At 51.1% G+C, this 17,490-nt stretch overlaps 2 protein-coding genes across 6 annotated transcripts in view; one reads left to right on the forward strand and one right to left on the reverse strand.

The window, feature by feature from the left end:
• The window catches only part of EPHB1 (EPH receptor B1), a 623,986-nt gene that overhangs the window by 564,336 nt on the left and 42,160 nt on the right, over nt 1–17,490 (reverse strand). The gene's annotated exons all lie outside the window — the stretch shown is intronic.
• The window catches only part of KY (kyphoscoliosis peptidase), a 52,872-nt gene continuing 42,007 nt past the window's right edge, over nt 6,626–17,490 (forward strand). The window contains exons 1-3 of one of the 2 annotated variants that reach the window (XM_003930937.4): nt 6,626–6,894; nt 10,122–10,184; nt 14,094–14,156. In XM_003930937.4, the coding sequence (XP_003930986.1) occupies nt 6,759–6,894; nt 10,122–10,184; nt 14,094–14,156 (262 nt within the window). In that variant the 5' untranslated portion in view covers nt 6,626–6,758. The remainder of the gene's footprint in view (nt 6,895–10,121; nt 10,185–14,093; nt 14,157–17,490) is intronic. The other variant, XM_010341574.3, reaches the window with a different exon arrangement.

The following is a 17,490-nucleotide window of genomic DNA, read 5'->3' on the forward strand; positions in this document are numbered from 1 at the left end:
ATATATATATATCTCAATTCTTAAAATAGTCATAGCCTTTGACTCAGTAATTCCACTTCCAAGAATCTATTCTAAGGAAATAACCAGATATGTAGTCAAAGATATTTATTGTCATATTATTTATAAAAGTAGACAATGCAAAACAAACTAAAAGTCCAACAATAAGAAAATAGAAAAATGGATTGTGGCACATCAGTATAACAAGTGACTAGACAATCTTTTAAATTGGGTTTTGAAGAGTTTGTAGTAAACTCTTCACTATATTTTGAGCAAAAATAAATCATGATACCAAACTGTATATGATACAATACCAATTATAGTTTTAAAAAATATATATTCATTTTTATTTTACACCTATTGATAGGGTTTGGCTGTGTCCCCACCGAAATCTCAACTTGAATTGTATCTCCCAGAATTCCCAGGTGTTGTGGGAGGGACCCAAGGGGAGGCAATTGAATCACAGGGGCTGATCTTTCCCATGCTATTCTCCTGGTAGTGAATAAGTCTCATGAGATCTGATGGGTTTATCAGGGGTTTCCACTTTTGCTTATTCCTCATTTTCTCTTGCTGCCACTGTGTAAGAAGTGCCTCTTGCCTCCTGCCATGATTCTGAGGCCTCCCCAGCCACGTGGAACACTAAATCCAATTAAACCTCTTTTTCTTCCCAGTCTCAGGTATGTGTTTGTCAGCAGCATGAAAATGGGCTATAACAAATATTCATTTATTATACTGTGTTGTAGTTGTAATGAAAGGGAATAGTAAATAACAAAATGTTTAGAAGTGATTATCTCTAGATGGTGGAATGATGGGATCTAGGTGGCTTTATTTTCTTCTTTATATAGTTCCTGTACTTTCTAACATTATTATATTGTTAATAATGAGCCTGACTTTGACAGAGCATCTTGTTTTCTGATGCCCTGTGGGACTTTATGACCCCGCTCACTCAGAGGGGTCGCCTGAGTCTGAGGACTGAGCTGGGGCCTGGTCCTTCAGCTTTCATGGAGGCTCTGTGTCTCCCCTGCCTGCTTTCTCCATCTGAGCCTAGTTCCCCACCTCGCCCAGGCCCCTCACTCTGCCCCACACTCCCAGATCCTCCTTTTCTTACACAGCATCTGTATGTGGTGCTTGACTGTCTCTTCATACCATCGCCACCCTTGCCCAGCATCTTCTTCAGAAAGCCAGTCTCAGGTGGCAGTGGTTTTGATCATGCCTAAGGCAACCGTGGGACCTGTACCCTCACCCTTGTGAATATTCCCTGCTCTCCCATCCCTACTGACCAGGACCAGCATCGCCACTCAGATAGGCAGCTGAAGCTTCACCACAGACTGGCCCTGGCTGCTCTTCTGCTCCCCCCAAACCTCTTCCCCTGCACCAAAGCACCAACCAGACTGCCCTGCTTTCACTTCCTGAGACACAACATTCTCCCTCTCACCTCCAGCACTCCTTCCAGCCCCTCCTATTTCCTGCCCAGGCTCCTCCTTCGCCTGGAAAGCCCTGTCCCTCTCTCCTACTTATTCATCCCTAAGATCAGTGTTTGCAGATGTAGCCTTCTTGGCCCCTCCTCTCTGGGAGGACAGGTGCCCCTCCCCTGTACTTACTCTTTCATTTCATCCTATGGCATTGCACATAGTGGGGTCTCAAGAACAAGCCATCATCTGTGCTGGGAAACATCTTCATGGCAAACCTAGCAGAATTGGAATGCTGTCTTTACAGTGTAACCATCCTCACCCCAGAACGGAACGGAACTATCGCAACACAAAATTTCTTTTGCTGTCTACAAAAATGGTAGTCTTCTGCCTTCCTCTCCATCCCTGACAGGGCTACCTCACTGCTCCTGAAGACTGCTGAATGCTCCCAGTCACCAACTTTTCCCTACTGCCACTGCCACAATTCCCACCCCACCCAAAACAACTGATGTCACAGAGCCTGTAAAATCTGTCCGCAAAGGCCCAGCTCATGGCTTGAGCTCAAATAATTTTTCCAAGGACCTCAAAAGAGGTCTTGAAACCCCAGATCAAGGTGTATTCCTCACGATTATTAAGAACATGCTCTCCACAAGCTGACAGCTGATCTTTTCCTTGGCCTGGGCACTATGCAGCCTCAGCTCATGGGCATGTTATGGTCATACAGGGCAGGGGTGGGCAGGTGTTGGTCAGCACATGAGTACGCAGAGTTGGGTGGGGTGTCAAGGGTTGGGTGTCCCCTGCTATCTGTGAGATACATGTGAGACCCTGAGTAGGTCACCTAAGGTTTCTAAGCCCCTGTTTTCTCATCTATAACATGGAGATAACGCAAAGGCGCATCCTACTGAATGCACACAGAGAGTTCACAAGTGCCATTGGGGTGGGAAGCAAGCAGCACTGTGCCATGCCGTAACTCCTGCCAAACAGGCTGCAGCCACACAGATCTGATGTCAGTTCAAGGAACGGATTCTGTGGCTCACTGAGTTTCTCTGTGATGGTAGAACAATGGCCACAGAACAGCGATACAAGAAGGAAGGCAACATGGGAGGTCAGGGATGCCTCCAGTTCCTTCTACACCCCTTCTCCAACTGTGAAACCATACCCATGAGAGCTTCCCCAGAGCAGGATACAGGAGGGAGTCTGATAGGAAGTTGCCATAGCTATAACTACCCATAGCTAAGTACTTTATCTCATTTAATCCCATCAACACCCTCACCCACTTGATGGATGAGGAAAACTGAGGCTCAAAGAGAGGTTAAGTACATTGTTCAATATCACCCTGCTAGGAGACAGTGTCTGGAAACAGGTTTGCCTGGCATAATTGCTCCAGAGGGGATTGATATGTTTTCCAAGTTTGGTGGGTGTGGGACAAGAGCAGAAGTGAGCTTCCAAATTAACTATCGGGATTGTAAAAAGAGGCACCACAGAGAACTGGCATTCCCCAGGAGCTCCAAGGACTGGGGTATCCAGGAAAGCTTCAAGGTAGAGAGGAGGGAATGGCTCCAGTTCCTTCTATACCCACCCTCCAACTATGAAACCACAGCCATGAGACCCTCCCCACAGGGTCTGGAAGGATGCCTAGACTGTACTTGCCTGGGAGGTCCAAAGGGGTTTTCCAGGCAGAAGTCATAGCAATAGCAAAGGTTCAGAAGCAGAAGCAAGCTAAGCCACGCTGGTCAAGAGGCCACAAGAAGCCTACACTGGCTGCAGAAAGGTTTCTCGGAAAAGTATCCAGTACCCGGTGTGAAGATTCTCAGGGGAGGATGAGGAAGTTAGAAGACGGGGACTTGGTCTGTTACTCTTCGCCAAGCCATGCCACTCTCTGTGTGCCTCTTCCCCATGCCATCGGTGGAGAAAATTCCCTGCCAAAAGCCTTTCTTGCGTTGGCTTACTTACTCTACCTCTATAGAGAAAAGAGAAACTTGCCTTTTGGAATCTCAAGAGTGGTAAAACAGCTGTGACTGATGGTCCCTGCAAAACTACTACTTCTGAGGGAAAACTGAGAGTCAAAACACACTCCTCTCTGGTGACAGTTTCAACTGCCAGGAGTAAGCACTGCCCCTGGCGAACACTCCTCATCTCCAAGATAGGGGAACCAACTCAGGTCCCAGAACCATTCAGACAACTGAGAAATCTCACCTTCCAGCAAAGGAGGGGATGCAGGGTTGCTGACAGCTGGATGTATGTGAGTGTTAAATTTGACGGAGGTGACAATACAGCTGTTTTGACTGCTCTTTGTCTTTCTGTATCCTGGAATTTACCGCTCGTTGTGATTAAAATAAAGTTTTGCTCAAGAATGGAGAAAGCCCCTGATTCGTCAGATGCTAAGACAAGGATGCAGATTTTATTTATTTATGTCAGAATACAGAGAGCCTTGCATCTTTTTTATTCAAGATAGTGGCAGGGTGGAGGGGCTAGTGTGGTGTGTTTGGGGTGTGGAGGTCATGGCTTTGACTGAAGCACAGGCAGATTTGGTAGGGAAAAGGGAAGAGATGGGTGTGGGGATTTGCAGGCTGGGGGTTCTGTCATTTGTCCTATTGATAGGGTGAGCAGCTGGAGGAAGAGTTTGAGCAGAAGGGATAGAGCCTCTGCCTGAATGATATCCCAGCCACCTCAGTCTTCCCTTGTCTCTCTTTCTGCTTTTCCAATACATTCAAATGCCCTCAGCCACATCACCTTCCCCATGGTGTCTCGCTCTCAGCCCAGGAATGGATAGCAGGGAAGAGGGGAAGCAGTTAGGTCAACCCAGGTCAAGGATGGGACTAGAGTTGGCATTAAGAGGAGCATCTCATCTATGCTCCTGGCAGGCCCCAGAAGCCAGGCTGTTGGACTGATGGCCATGGGTAAACCTCGTGGGAGAGGGTCTAGGTGTCAAGCAGCATCAGGAGCCAGGGTCAATAGCATCTCCCAGATCAGCCGAGGTGACTCCAATTTCAGGAGTTTGCTCCAAAGCGTTGTTCACACTGCAGTTCTTTCCAAAGGAAACACTGGTCAGTATTTGGAGACATTCTAGGTTGTCACAATCGGGAAGTGAATGTGATGGGCATCTAACAGGTAGAGGCCAGGGATATTGCTAAACCTCCCACCGTGCACAGGACAGTCCCACAAAAGCAAATTATCGGGCCCAAAATGTCAACAGTGCCAAGGATGAGAGACCCTGCTCTGAGGCTGTCTTCATACACAGCAGAGAGACAGGAGGCTTCCACATCATCTCCCCAGACCCCTGGCAGCACATTCCCAGGTCAGAATATCCTTCTCCAGAGGCCGTTCTGGGAGGGAGCACCAGAGTTGGCAAGTTCCTAGGAGTGACACTTTGTAGCAGGAGAGCAAGGGTTGGGAGATGGGAATGCAAGTGTAAGGAAAGGGGCCTTCAGCTCCCACCACCACCAGCATTCAGACTCATCCAGCACCCAGGAGTGCTGCACATGGGCTTCTAGTTGGTTTCAGCACTTCAGACAACCTGACACTTAAAGGGGTTAGGCAACACTGACTGGCCCAGGGCAGTTGGAGGGGCTATGGGACCTGAAATCTGCCTCAGCAATCTCCAATGCCCCAAGAGCTTTGCATAATTCATAGTTCTTACTTCCCCAGTCACACAGAGAGCAGTGTTAGCCAGCCTCCCAGGTAGGGGTGTGTGCGTGTGCATGTGCGTGCCTGCACACATGCAGATGGGACAAGACTCACTTTAGCAGAAGGAAACCTGCCTGGGGAGCCACCCATCTCCACTTGTCTGCCTATGGGCTCAGCTCTCTAGGGACTCCAGTTCAACATTGCTGGAAGCTAACAACCTCTCCTTTCATCAGATGCCCAGTGGGTGAGGGGGGAGTAGCAATGCAATCAGATGACAGCCTTTACATAGGACCAAATTCTGAGCCACTGTCACTGGGGGAGGACCTTCAGAATCTTAGGGTGTGGCTATGACATTTTTCCTGCTCCCCTACTCCATCAGTAACTCGTCACTCCATCTGTCCCTTTCCTCGCCCTTAAAATGAAGTAAGAATGACAGCTACCATTTGAAGACCACTTTCTATACACCAGGTAGGTGCCTTACATTCACGCCATTCTCACAGCCGCCATGTGATAAATTTTTATTAACCCAGTGATAAGGGCGAGAAGGTGGCAGAAAATGGCTGGTCAAAGGCCACACCGCCAGGAAGTGGTGGAGTAGGTACTGGAATGCAGTCTGTGTGACACAGGCTGCTCCAAGGAGGATCTGGGAACTCTCAGGACCATGCTACAAGGTGGGGGCCATACTCTCCAATGCGGGAAGGGCTCCCAGAGCACAGGCCTCCATATGCGGAGCATTTATTAACAGTAGAAACTCGAATTAGAGGAGCGCCCCCAGCAGGGTGAGCCTATAGTGCCCAGAGGTACCAGGCAGAAGCCTCTGTAAACACTCCTGGGACCTGCAGCCAAACCCCTGCTGCTGCTGGCTGGCAGGCCAGGCCGGGCTAAAAATAGAAGGCTTCTCAGGTCCAGCTCCCTGTGCCCCAGCCTCCTCCTCTGCCCCTCCCTCCTTCCCCACACGGCAGGAGCCAGGCTTCTAGAACGAACAGAGATTTTAAGTCTTTGCTTTCAGACCAAAGAAGATCGTTAGCTTGATACTCAGTGGGCATGTTTCAAGTTCTGGAGGTGCTGTAATTGGTGGGGAGCTCCTGACTCCAACACCCCACCCAACTGTCTTCTAGGGAGAGAGCTGTCAACCTCCAAAACCCACCCAGGGAATGAGTGAGGTCGAAGCCAAAACTTGGTCAATTTCTGCACATCTTGCAATTCAATCTGGACCCCCTTGTTGCCTTTCCTTTGTTGACAGCACTGTACGATTTCTGTATTTGCCAGCGGCTTCTCGTGGGAAGTCGGCTCTGGGCCCTCTCGGGAACCCCCCAGAGATCGAGACCGGGAAATGAGGCAGCGCTCAGCCCGCGGAGAAGTCCTGGAACTCAGTACCAGCGCTCCAAGTGCACCGGGCAGGAGGCAGGGGCGAGGGGAGGGAGGCCCTGGACTAGCCGGCCTCTGCCGACAGTGGCCCCGGTGTAGGTCAAGGCTCGGCCCGGGGATTTCCTTTCAAAGGTGACTTAGAGCCGCTTCATTAGGGTAGCGCCCTCCCAGGCAGGCCTTAATGGCGTGTTTGGCAGAGTCAGCGAAACGCAGCGCCCGGCGGCTCCAGCGGCGGGGGAGCGCCCTCTCCCGCGCCCTCGCCCTCTCCCGAGTTGGGCAGCGCGCGCACGGGGCCATTTGCAGCGCAAGCAGCCTAGCGTGCGGCCGCGGCGCCCAGGTCGGAAGGGAGGCGGCACCATGGAGCTGAAGAAGGACATCAACACCGTGTCTATCGACATGCTGCTGATCGTGCACTCGGAGAAGCGGCGCGCCGCACAGGGCACGCACTCAGACCAGCAGGCGGATCCGAGCGCACTGCTGCAGCGCCGAGGAGGTAAAGCGCCCGACCCACGTCCCCGCGTCCCCCGGCACCTCGGTCTCCTCGCCACAGAGGCCCGCCGGGGGGCGCCCATTGCTCCCCCGAGCGAGGTCAGCAAGCCCGACCCTCTCCCCGAAGGCTGCCATCGCTTTCCCACGGTGTCACCAGCGTTCCGTGGCAATGCGCACCCTGTGGCAACGCGCAGCCCCGTGATTGCCCCAGTTTGACTCCCGTGGAGGCCTGTGGGTGCTTCCCTCACCCCAGGGAGTGTTTTTCCTCCGAGCCACTCCCTGACGGGTATAGAGCAGAATTGGAAGATACCCTGGAGGAAGGGGGCCAGAGCCTCAGGCCTGACTCATGGGTAGCAGAGGCCTGCTCCCCCCACAGCACACTGCAGGGCACACCCGATGCAGGGAAATCTTTGTGCTGAGTCAGAGATGGGGAGCTCCCTGTGTGGCCTTGCACGATTTACAGCCTCAGTTTCTCCTTTCTTGAGACTTTCTCCCAGCCTCCTATAGATGAAAGGCATGAAAGGGGTAAAAGGAACGCAGGTTTGGATAGGGTAAGATTTGAAACCTGCTGTCTCCACTTGAACTTATCCATCAACTTTACTTGTCCTACGTACTTTCTGGGTAAATTTGCAAATTGTAGATTGATAAAGTGACTGTTTATAGAGTGATTGTGGAAAGCAGTATCCAGGCCTCTCTGTTCTCCCGACAACAGAACACAATGTGAATAGAGTGCAGCGGAGGTTAAATAAGCCCCTGAGAAGCCAGAGAACCTCAGGGTCCTGGATCACAAGCTGTCTCCGAGGCTGGTGTGAGGATGCACCAGGTGGACTGTGAGCCAGTTCTTTAGGAGTTAGGCCTGGAAGCCATGCAGGAGAATGATTTCTGCCTCCCTCTTCTCCTCCAGCTCTGGAGCTCCTTGGAATACCTGCTGCTGCTCTGCCCCTGGTTCTTCTGTCCCCAGAGCCTCTGTGCGCATTGAGGATCCACCTTCCACCTGCCTTGCTAAAGCAGTGGTGCTGTGATGGCCTTGCCACTACCAAACACATAGGCTGGAGCTGCCCTTGGGGAGGCAGCCGGGGGAAAGAAACAGATTCTGAAGGGCTGAGTATACTGACCAGCGCTCTAATCTCAGGACTGATTCCTGACTGAAGCAGGAGTTGTTTGGATTGGTTGACTTTTTAGCTCTCAGACTTGCTGTTGGGAGAAGGGGAAATGGCCCATCCAGGTATTTGTAGTTGGAAAATCAGCAGAGGTCATCAACTTTTTGATAGAAATGAGACTGTTCTGAATACACATACCACTGTCCAAAAGGCCTTCTCCAGTGTGTGGTGAGGCCTAGTTCCAGGTCAGCCCAGGAGTCCCTTACTCCCAATCCTCTCTGATCACATCACTTGAAAGGCTCTGACACTAGAGAGGACAAAGAATGCAGAGAAGCCCCAGAAATACCAGGCATCAGGACTGCCTGAGAGGTGCCCAACACCTAGCACAAATTCCCCATGACTCCAGACTAATGTCCTCACACTCATGACTATGGTAGAGAAAAAAAGATCCCTAATTGCTGGGCCCTTTCTGCTGATCTTTTTCTCCAGATATTTTTCTGATGGCGGTTCCTCACAGATGCTTTGAAGGATAGTGTAGAGAGCTGTGTCACTTACTCACAACCAGAGCAGAGAAGAGGGAAAGGGCATGGCTTTCGATGCCTGGTGGGCAGCAATGATATTCAGGAGACCCCAGGCTAAGCCAGCTTGCAGACCCACTCCTTGAAACACAGCCTACGGAAGGAAAATGCCCAAAAAGACCAGCTTGTTCCCAGGCCTCCCTCGAGTGCAAAGATCTAAAACAAACCCATGTTCGCTTCCAGGTATCTCTTCCTTTCTCCTCCACACTCCAGGTGCTCCACTGGAGAGTGGATTTTCCTTGGCTACGTAAAAGAGGGCTTAGGCTTCATGTCAGAAAAGATGAGAGCTCAGTTTTTGTTGCAAAGCAGAGGATGGAGTCATCTGTAACCAGTGGCTCTTCTGCTGGTGACCTTGTGGAAGCAAAGAGTCAGGGGGACGGGAAGGCAAGGAGAGGGTGGACAGGCTAGGTCACTAGGAATTCAGCCTGCAGAGCCAGCAGATGTTCGCTCCCATTTCTTGAAGGCACTAGCATCCTCCCAGTCATTTCCCTAGAAAAGTGCTTCTCCGAAATGTGCCTGAAATCCCTCAGCTCCTATCAGAAAGTAGAGTGCATATACTCTTGCGGCAGAAGAGGATATAACCTACAGCTGCTTGCAGCAAGACCCAACAAGCTTTGAAGTCCTAGGTCTTATCCCAAAAGTCTACATGATGTGTGTATTCTACTCTGTAGGTGGGTCATGAAGATTCCAAGTGATAAGCCACTGGCACTGACGATGGGGAACTCTGCGGAAAAGGGTGTTAAGAAGGGAGTGGCGGCCCCTGAGTGGGGCTGGAGAGTAAGACTTGAGGCTGAGCTTCCAGGAACAGTGCCATAAGCAGCACCACAGAGCTGGTCTGCTGAGGAAACCTCCTCAGCCACCAAGGAGCACTGGATACTCCTTCCGCGCCAGGATCTCAATTTTATTGCAGCAACTCCTGCTGCCAGAACGTATCCCCATGCTCTGCCAGGAACTCGACCTTGCGGCTACCACTTCCAGTCGCAGCCAGAATGAGAGCTTTCCTCCCCTTCCCTGTTGCATCACCAGGTCCCAAGGCAGAGTGGAACACAGGTACTTCTGATTGGCCACGGCTAGACCATACGTGTCCACCCTCTAGCTGCAAGGGAGGCCAAGAGAACAGGCAACTGTCATTTTCAGTTCCCATTGGATTGACGGTCTTTGCCCACTCCCCCCACTTTATATCAAGACTCTAAAAGTGGGTGATTCAGCACATACAGAAATAGGCAGGCAACATGGATAGCAAGTGACTTCTAAAATAATGCTTTCATATGTGTGCAGTGGAGAGGTGGGAGTGGGGCATCTGTACTACAGAAATTCTCCCCAAATGAACCTGATAACCAACCCCACTACCCTTGAAAACGGTTTTGACTTTTAATGGTTTGAATTTTGAGAGTTGCATTCATTCCCTCAAGTGCATCTTATTCATGGGCAGCCTCTCTCAGACTCCAAGAGAGCCAAAATCCACCTGCTCTACCAGAACTAAGATAAGTCTGCAACTGGCACATTACTCTTGCCCTGGGTCTCCCGCCTCAGAGAAACTTGTTATTTTGCAGGATTCCAAGGCGTTGGAAATGGAGTCCGAAGATGGCAGAAATTAGAAGGAAATGAACTGCACGGTAAATTCTCTTTTTTCTGTCAACCTATAGGAGTTAATACATTGAATAATAACTGGAAGGATTGGGTTTCACTTGTTTGAAGACTGGCCCTAGACATCCAACCACTGAACAGATAGTGGCCGCTCCTGAGCCAGCCAGGCCTCTAGGGCCACTGTGACTGTGGGAAATATTCCCTGGTGTCAGGTCCCCTGCTGTCCTGGAGCCTGTAGCTGAAGAGCAGTGCCAGGAACTTGAGCACCCATTTGTTTGCTGGCTGAGCTGGAGGACTTAGCATCCCTTGGGATGGTGAGGTTTGAGTGCTCCCACGAGAGGCAAGACTGCTTATGTGGTTCAAGCCATCCATCGTCTGAAAATGTTTCCCAACAGAGAGGACAGTGGTCTGCCTTAGGTCAGTATGACTTGAAGCCTGAGAAGATGCCACTCAAGGGTTGTATATAGCTCCCTGCTGGCCTGGGACCCTAAATACAATAAGAAGTCCGCTTCCAAAGCCTCTTTTTTCTGGTGCCAGGCATCTGCTGCCCTAGGCCCAGGATCTCTCTGGGAACACTAAGGGGCCAACTATAATGAGCTTTATTCTGTTCCCTTTAGAGTTTATTAGCCCAGCCTCCAGGGACAAACATCAGGGACATTGCACAGTGGGCATGTGAGGATTCCAATAGGGGTCAAACCTCTGCTCCCAGAGCCCCAGTAGAAACTCCATCAGCCTCCAGCTATGTGGGCCTGGGAATCAAATGACTGGCTTATCAAATACAGTCTGAAGGAATCTCTCGCAATGATTCTAAGTATTGGAAATGAAACTGACAACAAGGCAACCAAGAACTCTGCCCTCAGGGGGCTGCGTTAAAATAATTGGAATCGTAATGCACTGCAGGTGAGTCCTAATACCCTGGAGGTGAAGAGTCTTCCTGTGTCCCCTGCCTTTGGTAAAAATCCTTGAGACAACCCCCACACACACTGCCATACCACTGTCAGGGAGGCACCCCTCTGTGTCCTGATAGGCATGCATGGGTGCAATGGCTTCCCCAACCTTGCCGGATGGGCCATCAGCTGGTAGACATGCCAGCTTTAGCTCTACTAAAGTAGACACCAAAGCTAACAGAACTCTGCTGTGGGCTGTTGAGAATTTTAATAAGCATCAGACCCTGTTAGCCACAGAAATAGCCATCCAGGGCAGGCAAAGCAGGCTTGCTAGGCCACGTGTGAGTGGGTGAGGGGCAAGCAAGCCACAGGTGGAGCCACAGCAGCACAGCGTCCCTGTTGGTTGCAGCTGTCTTATACCTTGCCTGACTTGTCTGACACTCATCCTAGGGCTTCTCAGGCATATTATTACATCAGGAGAGGATTGAAATATACTGAATTCATTCTATTTTTACCAACTTCTGGGTTTCTGATTTGGGAGAAGTTTAGTGGGAAAATATCACAAAACACAAAGTGACACATTGACTATTACAAGACATTACAAGACTCTGGTAAAAGACATGAAGTGGATCTTAGCACTGTGTGTCAGCTGATAGAGGATGATTAAATTAGTTCTTGCAAAACCACCATGAGAACTAGGAGTTTCAGATAAATGCAGGACTGGAGAGAAGCTCCATAGAGGCCCTGAGCCCAGAAAAAAATGACGCTTCCACTACTCCACCAACATATGAGAACGAAATTTCATTTATTTTTCAAATGGTATGCTTGCATGCATGCAGAAATTAAAATTAGTTTCTTTCCGTGTTTTCTGATGTTGAGATGCTGGGTGCAGGTATTGAAGCTGACCTTTTCTTATACCTGCCTTACTCGTGCCCAAGGCACCCAGCCTTGGGAACCAGCAGGCCGCCCAGCCCTGGTAACTGGATGGCTTCCCTCTGAGAAGGAAGCAGCTGATGGCATGTGCTGGTGGAGTGCACACAGACACTGCTTAGCGCAGAGTTGATCCAGAAGGGCACATTTTCCCCCTCTTGCTACCCTGCGCACTGCTTGGGCTGGGGCATTGGCAGGGTGTTGGGGAGACTAGAGAGCTCCAAACTTTTCCAAGCAGCAGGTGTTTGGGCCCAGCCACCTCCTCACCCCCGCCACCCCATCCCAATAGCTTGCCCAGCAACGGGCTTCCCCTGCTGTGATTGGCTGCTTTCCTTGGTCCTGGCTGAAGTCTGCCTAGCAGCACAGGGACTGACGCCCCAAGCTAAAGGGAAACCAATTGTGTAGCCCTGACTATAAATACCCTACAGCAGCTATGCCAGCCAATCACCCTCCTTAAGGATTCCCTTCCCAGATCTTGTTTCCTCCCTCAGCCAGCCGAGGCGCTGCCAGCTGTGCCTACAGGAGGTGGCCCTGGCCTCCCTGTCCTCGCCTGAGTCTGGTCTGGGGCTCCAGTCCCGCATACCACCTCACCCTGTATTGGAATACACAGTGGACCTGGCCCTCAGCTGACTAGTGTGGGACTCAGGGACCTAGCTGGGCCTGTTCATAGGAGAAGGCTGAAGCAGGCAGCCTTTCCAGGGCAAGACCTTGCCAGGTGGATCACACATCCAGCCTGGCTCAGTACCTCACCCCCTACCTTGATTGGCCTCTGTGTAAGCCCAGGCATGGGAAGCACTGAGTGGCTGATCTGCACAAGAATCATCATCTAAATGGACCTGTTCAGGCCAAGACCCCAGAGGCATACTTGTTTCCAGACAGAAGCACTGGTCCCAGTGGTCACTTCCAGTGACAAGCCCACTGCAGGCCAGCAGGAAGCCATAGAGAGAAGATGGCAGGCCAGTCTGGTAGTGGTGGGGGAACCCCCAGCTGCCACAATCCTCCCCTTGCCCACAGCCCCTCCTCCTACCCTTCTGAAGCAGAGGCCCAAGGGCAGCCTCAGTCAGAGCAGGCCACAGCTGCAGCTGTAAAGAAGGGAGGAAAGGTCATGCTTCCCGTAGGAGGGCAAGTAAGCCTGTGAGCTCCCCCTTCCTGGCCTATGGCAGGAATCAGGCATCGCTCCCTGGCAGCCTGACCCCACTAGGCTCTGAGGACAACCCTGTGTCCCAGGGACAGAAATATCCCAGCAATTGGAGAGAATGTGAGTTCATACCCTGTAAATGTTTGTGAAACAGAAACAAACTACACATCATCCCAACTGCTAGGCCAGAGTAGGAGGCAGGCTGGCCCCCTTGTTCTTCTCATCAAGAAGCAGGAGGCCAGGTGCGGGGGCTCACGCCTGTAATCCCAGCACTTTGGGAGGCTGAGGTGGGTGAATCACCTGAGATCAGGAGTTCGAGACCAGCCTGGCCAACATGGTGAAACCACATCTCTACTAAAAATACAAACATTAGCTGGGCGTGGTGGCATGCACCTGTAATCACAGCTAGTTGGGAGGCTGAGGCAGTAGAATCGCTTGAACCCTAAAGGTGGAGGTTGCAATGAGCAGAGATCAGGCCATTGCACTCCAGCCTGGCGGACAAGAGTGAGACTGAATCTTAGAAGAAAAAAAAAAAGGAGGAGGAGGCTCAACTGGGAGTCAGAAGACCTGGGGTCTAAGTCCCAGGCCAGAACTTCCAAGCCTGCTCTATAGAAAGGTGTGAAGATCAACGAGTCATCTGTGTATGGGACAGGGCTTTGAAACTGTGACACCAGAGTTGAGAGTTATGGCTACAAAGACCATGGAAGACTGGTAGCCTGTTCCAGAAGAAACCCAGTCTGTGCTAGCACCAGCTAAGAAGCGCAAAGATGTGTGCACATGGGCTTCCAGGCATTTGCCTCCATGCACAGTGTCATTGTGCTGGTTTGCGCATGTGCACACCGTGAGGGTGTGCACACATTCAGGCCTGGGGACGTGCTTGATACCCACCAGCCCACCTGTCTTGCAAACACATACAGCTCTCTGCTCTGCCTGAGGAAAATTCCCCAGTGGTCACTGCAGGCCTCTCTGTCTTCCTTAAATAGAAAACTTGGTGGAGAAGCAGCACCCTCAGCAGCCCCAGATCATCACTTCTTATGACAGCCAAGGTAAGTGATTTGCCACTAGCCGTGAGCTCCCCTGCAGATGTGTACCCAGACCTGATGCTCCAGCCAGCAACAGCCCAGGATGTGGAGCTCAGACTATGGGGAGCAGGGTCCTCTCTGCTCCCATGGATGTTGGAAAACCCTTTTCCTCTACCTGAGTCTCACAAGAAGCAGCAAGAGGCCGCACAGTCTGAGGCTTCCCATCACCCCGAGATCAAGAAATCAAGCCTGTGGGCCTCAGAGCCCACTGCTGTCATCGTCATCACTATTACTGTCATCACTAGTCAACATTCAACATTTGTTGAATGCTAACCATGTGCCAGACACCCTGCCAAGCCACTTACACACTTATTCTCATGAAAATTAAGCTTCACAGCAATCCTTACCATCCTCTTATTACGGATGAGTAAACTGAGACTTGGAAAGGTGTCCAAGCTCACATGGCCAGCAAGAGGACCAGCCGGACAGTCTGATCCCCAAGAAGACCTCAGCTGTCAACCTTCACACATCTCTCCTTCCTCATTTCCCCTAGAAACCAGCCTCCCGCTGCTGGCTCATGGCATACAAGCCCTCCTTTGTCCTGAGCCATAGCGGTTCTTCAGTCTCTCCTGCTGAGACTGAGCCTTCCCAGGGCCTCCACCCAGTGAGTTTGCCACCACAAGGCAGAGTGAGAGGCCCCTTCCTGGGGAGTCCTCATTTTTGGGGGACAGGCTCTGGGGACTCAGGGAAGGCAGGCAAGGGCATCACTGACTCTATAGTTGATGGATCTGAACACATGGTAAGAGAGAGAGAGGAAGGCCCCACAGCCGTGGTGATGGGAGGCCATTTAGAGACGGCCGTGCCACCTTGGTGAACTGCTCTGCATTAAATACTGGGCCCTGGTGTCTGAGTGCTCTCACGGGCTCAGCCATAAGAGTTCACCATGCTTGCTCTGAGAGCTGATGTCCTAACCTGTAAGGAAATTATCTGATCCAATTCAGAGGCAGTGACCTCCCCCATGCACCACATGAAACAGGAGGACTCTGGAGGCCCTGGAGGTTTGGAAACTCTCAGGCAATTGCTCTCTGAAATACAGGTGGACCAGCTCCTCTATAGAAAGGCCCTGGCAGATAGTGATGAAAGGCCAGCCAACTGGGGTTACCAGCATCGGGGAGCTGGCTCTCCTCATAGTACAGGCCAGAATTCCTGGGAATGCAGCTCAGGACAGGCCTTAGAAACCTCTGGGGGCCCAGCAGGACCTGCCACCAGCCCTGAGCACCACAAGGAGAAGCCCACACCCTGTGGCTTCTCCAAAATGAGCTCCACTGTACACAGCTCAACACTAAAAGGACTTGGAGACATCTGGCTAAAATGAGTGGATTAGCACCACTTGATGAAGAAGACAGATGAAGTATCCTGTCCTTATGGAGCTGGCATCCTAGTGAGGGGACACAGACAATCCTAGCAAGTCAAGCGCCCTGAGCCAAATAAGGCTGGAGGGGAAGTAAAGCAGGAAGGATGATACGGGGTGTGCGCGAGTATGGAGGGCTGGGGGTGCGCAGGGTTGTCTATTCATTTCCTATAGCAGCTACAGGAAATTTCCACAAATGAGGTGGCTTAAAATACCGCAGATTTATTCTCTTACACTTCTGGAGACTAGAAGTCCAAAATCAGTTTCATGGGGCTAAAGTCAGTGTGTCAGTCGGGCCTGCTTTTTTTGGAGGCTCCAGGGGTGCATTCATTCCTTGCCTCTTCCTGCTGCTAGAGGCTGCAGGCCCACCTGGGCTTGTGGCTGCCTCGCTCCAATCTCTGCTTCCACTGTCACATGGCCTTCTCTGCTTATAGACAGTTGAATCTCCCTGTGACTCCCTTGTATAAGGATATGTTTGACTGCACTCAGGGCCAGCCAGATAATCAGGACAGTCTCTCTATCTTGAAATCCTGAATCTAATCACGTCACATAGTCCTCTTTACCGCGTGAGACAACATTCACAGGTTCCAGGGATTCTGGCATGGATATCTTTAAAGGCCATTCTTCAACCTATCCCAAGGGACAATCTAAAGTAGAGTTGGTGAGAAAGGCCTCAATGATAAAGTGACACCTAAGCCAGGAAAGGGGTGAAGGCGTAAAAGACATGGGTATGTGGGGAAGAGCTTCCAGCAGAGGGAGCAGTGAGTGTGACGGGCCCCAGGCAGGAGCGTGCTGGGTGTTCGGGAAGCAGGTAACTGTGCTGTGGAGGGTGGGGGACGTGGGCAAGGTTGTGGGAGCAGGAGATGAGCCAGAGAGGACACAGGGCAGAGTTGGCAGGGCCTGGGAGGCTTCTAATCTGAGTGTGATTGAAAACCATTAGGTGGTTGTAGATGTGACAGCCTCCGATGGATAGAGAATAAACAGAGGGGGCAAGGCTGAAGCAAGACAACCCCTTGAGAGGCATCATGATAATACAGCAAGAGAGGTTTCCCCAAGGCGTGTATCTGGGGTTTAAGAGAAAGAGAGGAGTCAAGGCTTGGGACCTGAGCAATGGGGAGGATGAAGGTGAGGGAGATGCAGGAAGAGCAGGAAGAGAAGAAAGAAACATGAATTCAAATTTGGCCTTGCTGAGGTTGGTGCCAGCACCTGCCATTTTGGAAAGCAGTGGCCAGGGAATCATCACTGCATGTGCCACCTTCCTATTCATCTCATGAGTTTTGACAACCTTTGGGCTCTGTTCTGTGAACCACACCAGCCCCCAGAGAAGCCTTCTTGGAACTTCTATCACAGTAATAGCAGTGACCAGAGGTGGGACACTTGGTGTATGCCAGACATCAAGCTAAGCCCCTCTCACGGCTCACCTCATTTAATCTCCACAAGCACCTTCTGTGAAAGGTTATCAACCTCATTTTACAGATAGGGAAACTGAAGCTCAGAGACATTTAGGTAACTTGCCTGAAGTCTCACAGTTAGCACGTAACAGACCCAGAAGTTGAACCATGTCTGTGTGCTCTCAAAACCAGTAGGCTTAACTACTCCACCATACTGTCTCCTCCACAGGGGACAGAGACCAATCTGGTGGTGTGGATTTGGCTACAGCACCCTGCCCAATCCCCACCCTCAACGTGCAGTCTAAGATTTCAGGCCGAACTTGTTGCTAGGAATGGTTCAACTTTTTCCCTCCGCCTCAGCCTCTTTCAGTGCGTAGACTCTATGCAACAGGTGGCAAAGGAACATTGGAATCTTGGGTCATGGGAAGGGGATTTGGAGATGATCTATAGCGGGTGTGTAGGTTGAATGAACGGAAAGTAATCACAAGGAACCCCTACAAAGGACATTCTCTTTTTTTGTTGTTGTTGTTTTAGACAAGGTCTCACTCTGTGGCCC

Source organism: Saimiri boliviensis, chromosome 9 (assembly GCF_048565385.1).
Source record: "Saimiri boliviensis isolate mSaiBol1 chromosome 9, mSaiBol1.pri, whole genome shotgun sequence".
Classification (NCBI taxonomy): Eukaryota; Metazoa; Chordata; class Mammalia; order Primates; family Cebidae; genus Saimiri; species Saimiri boliviensis.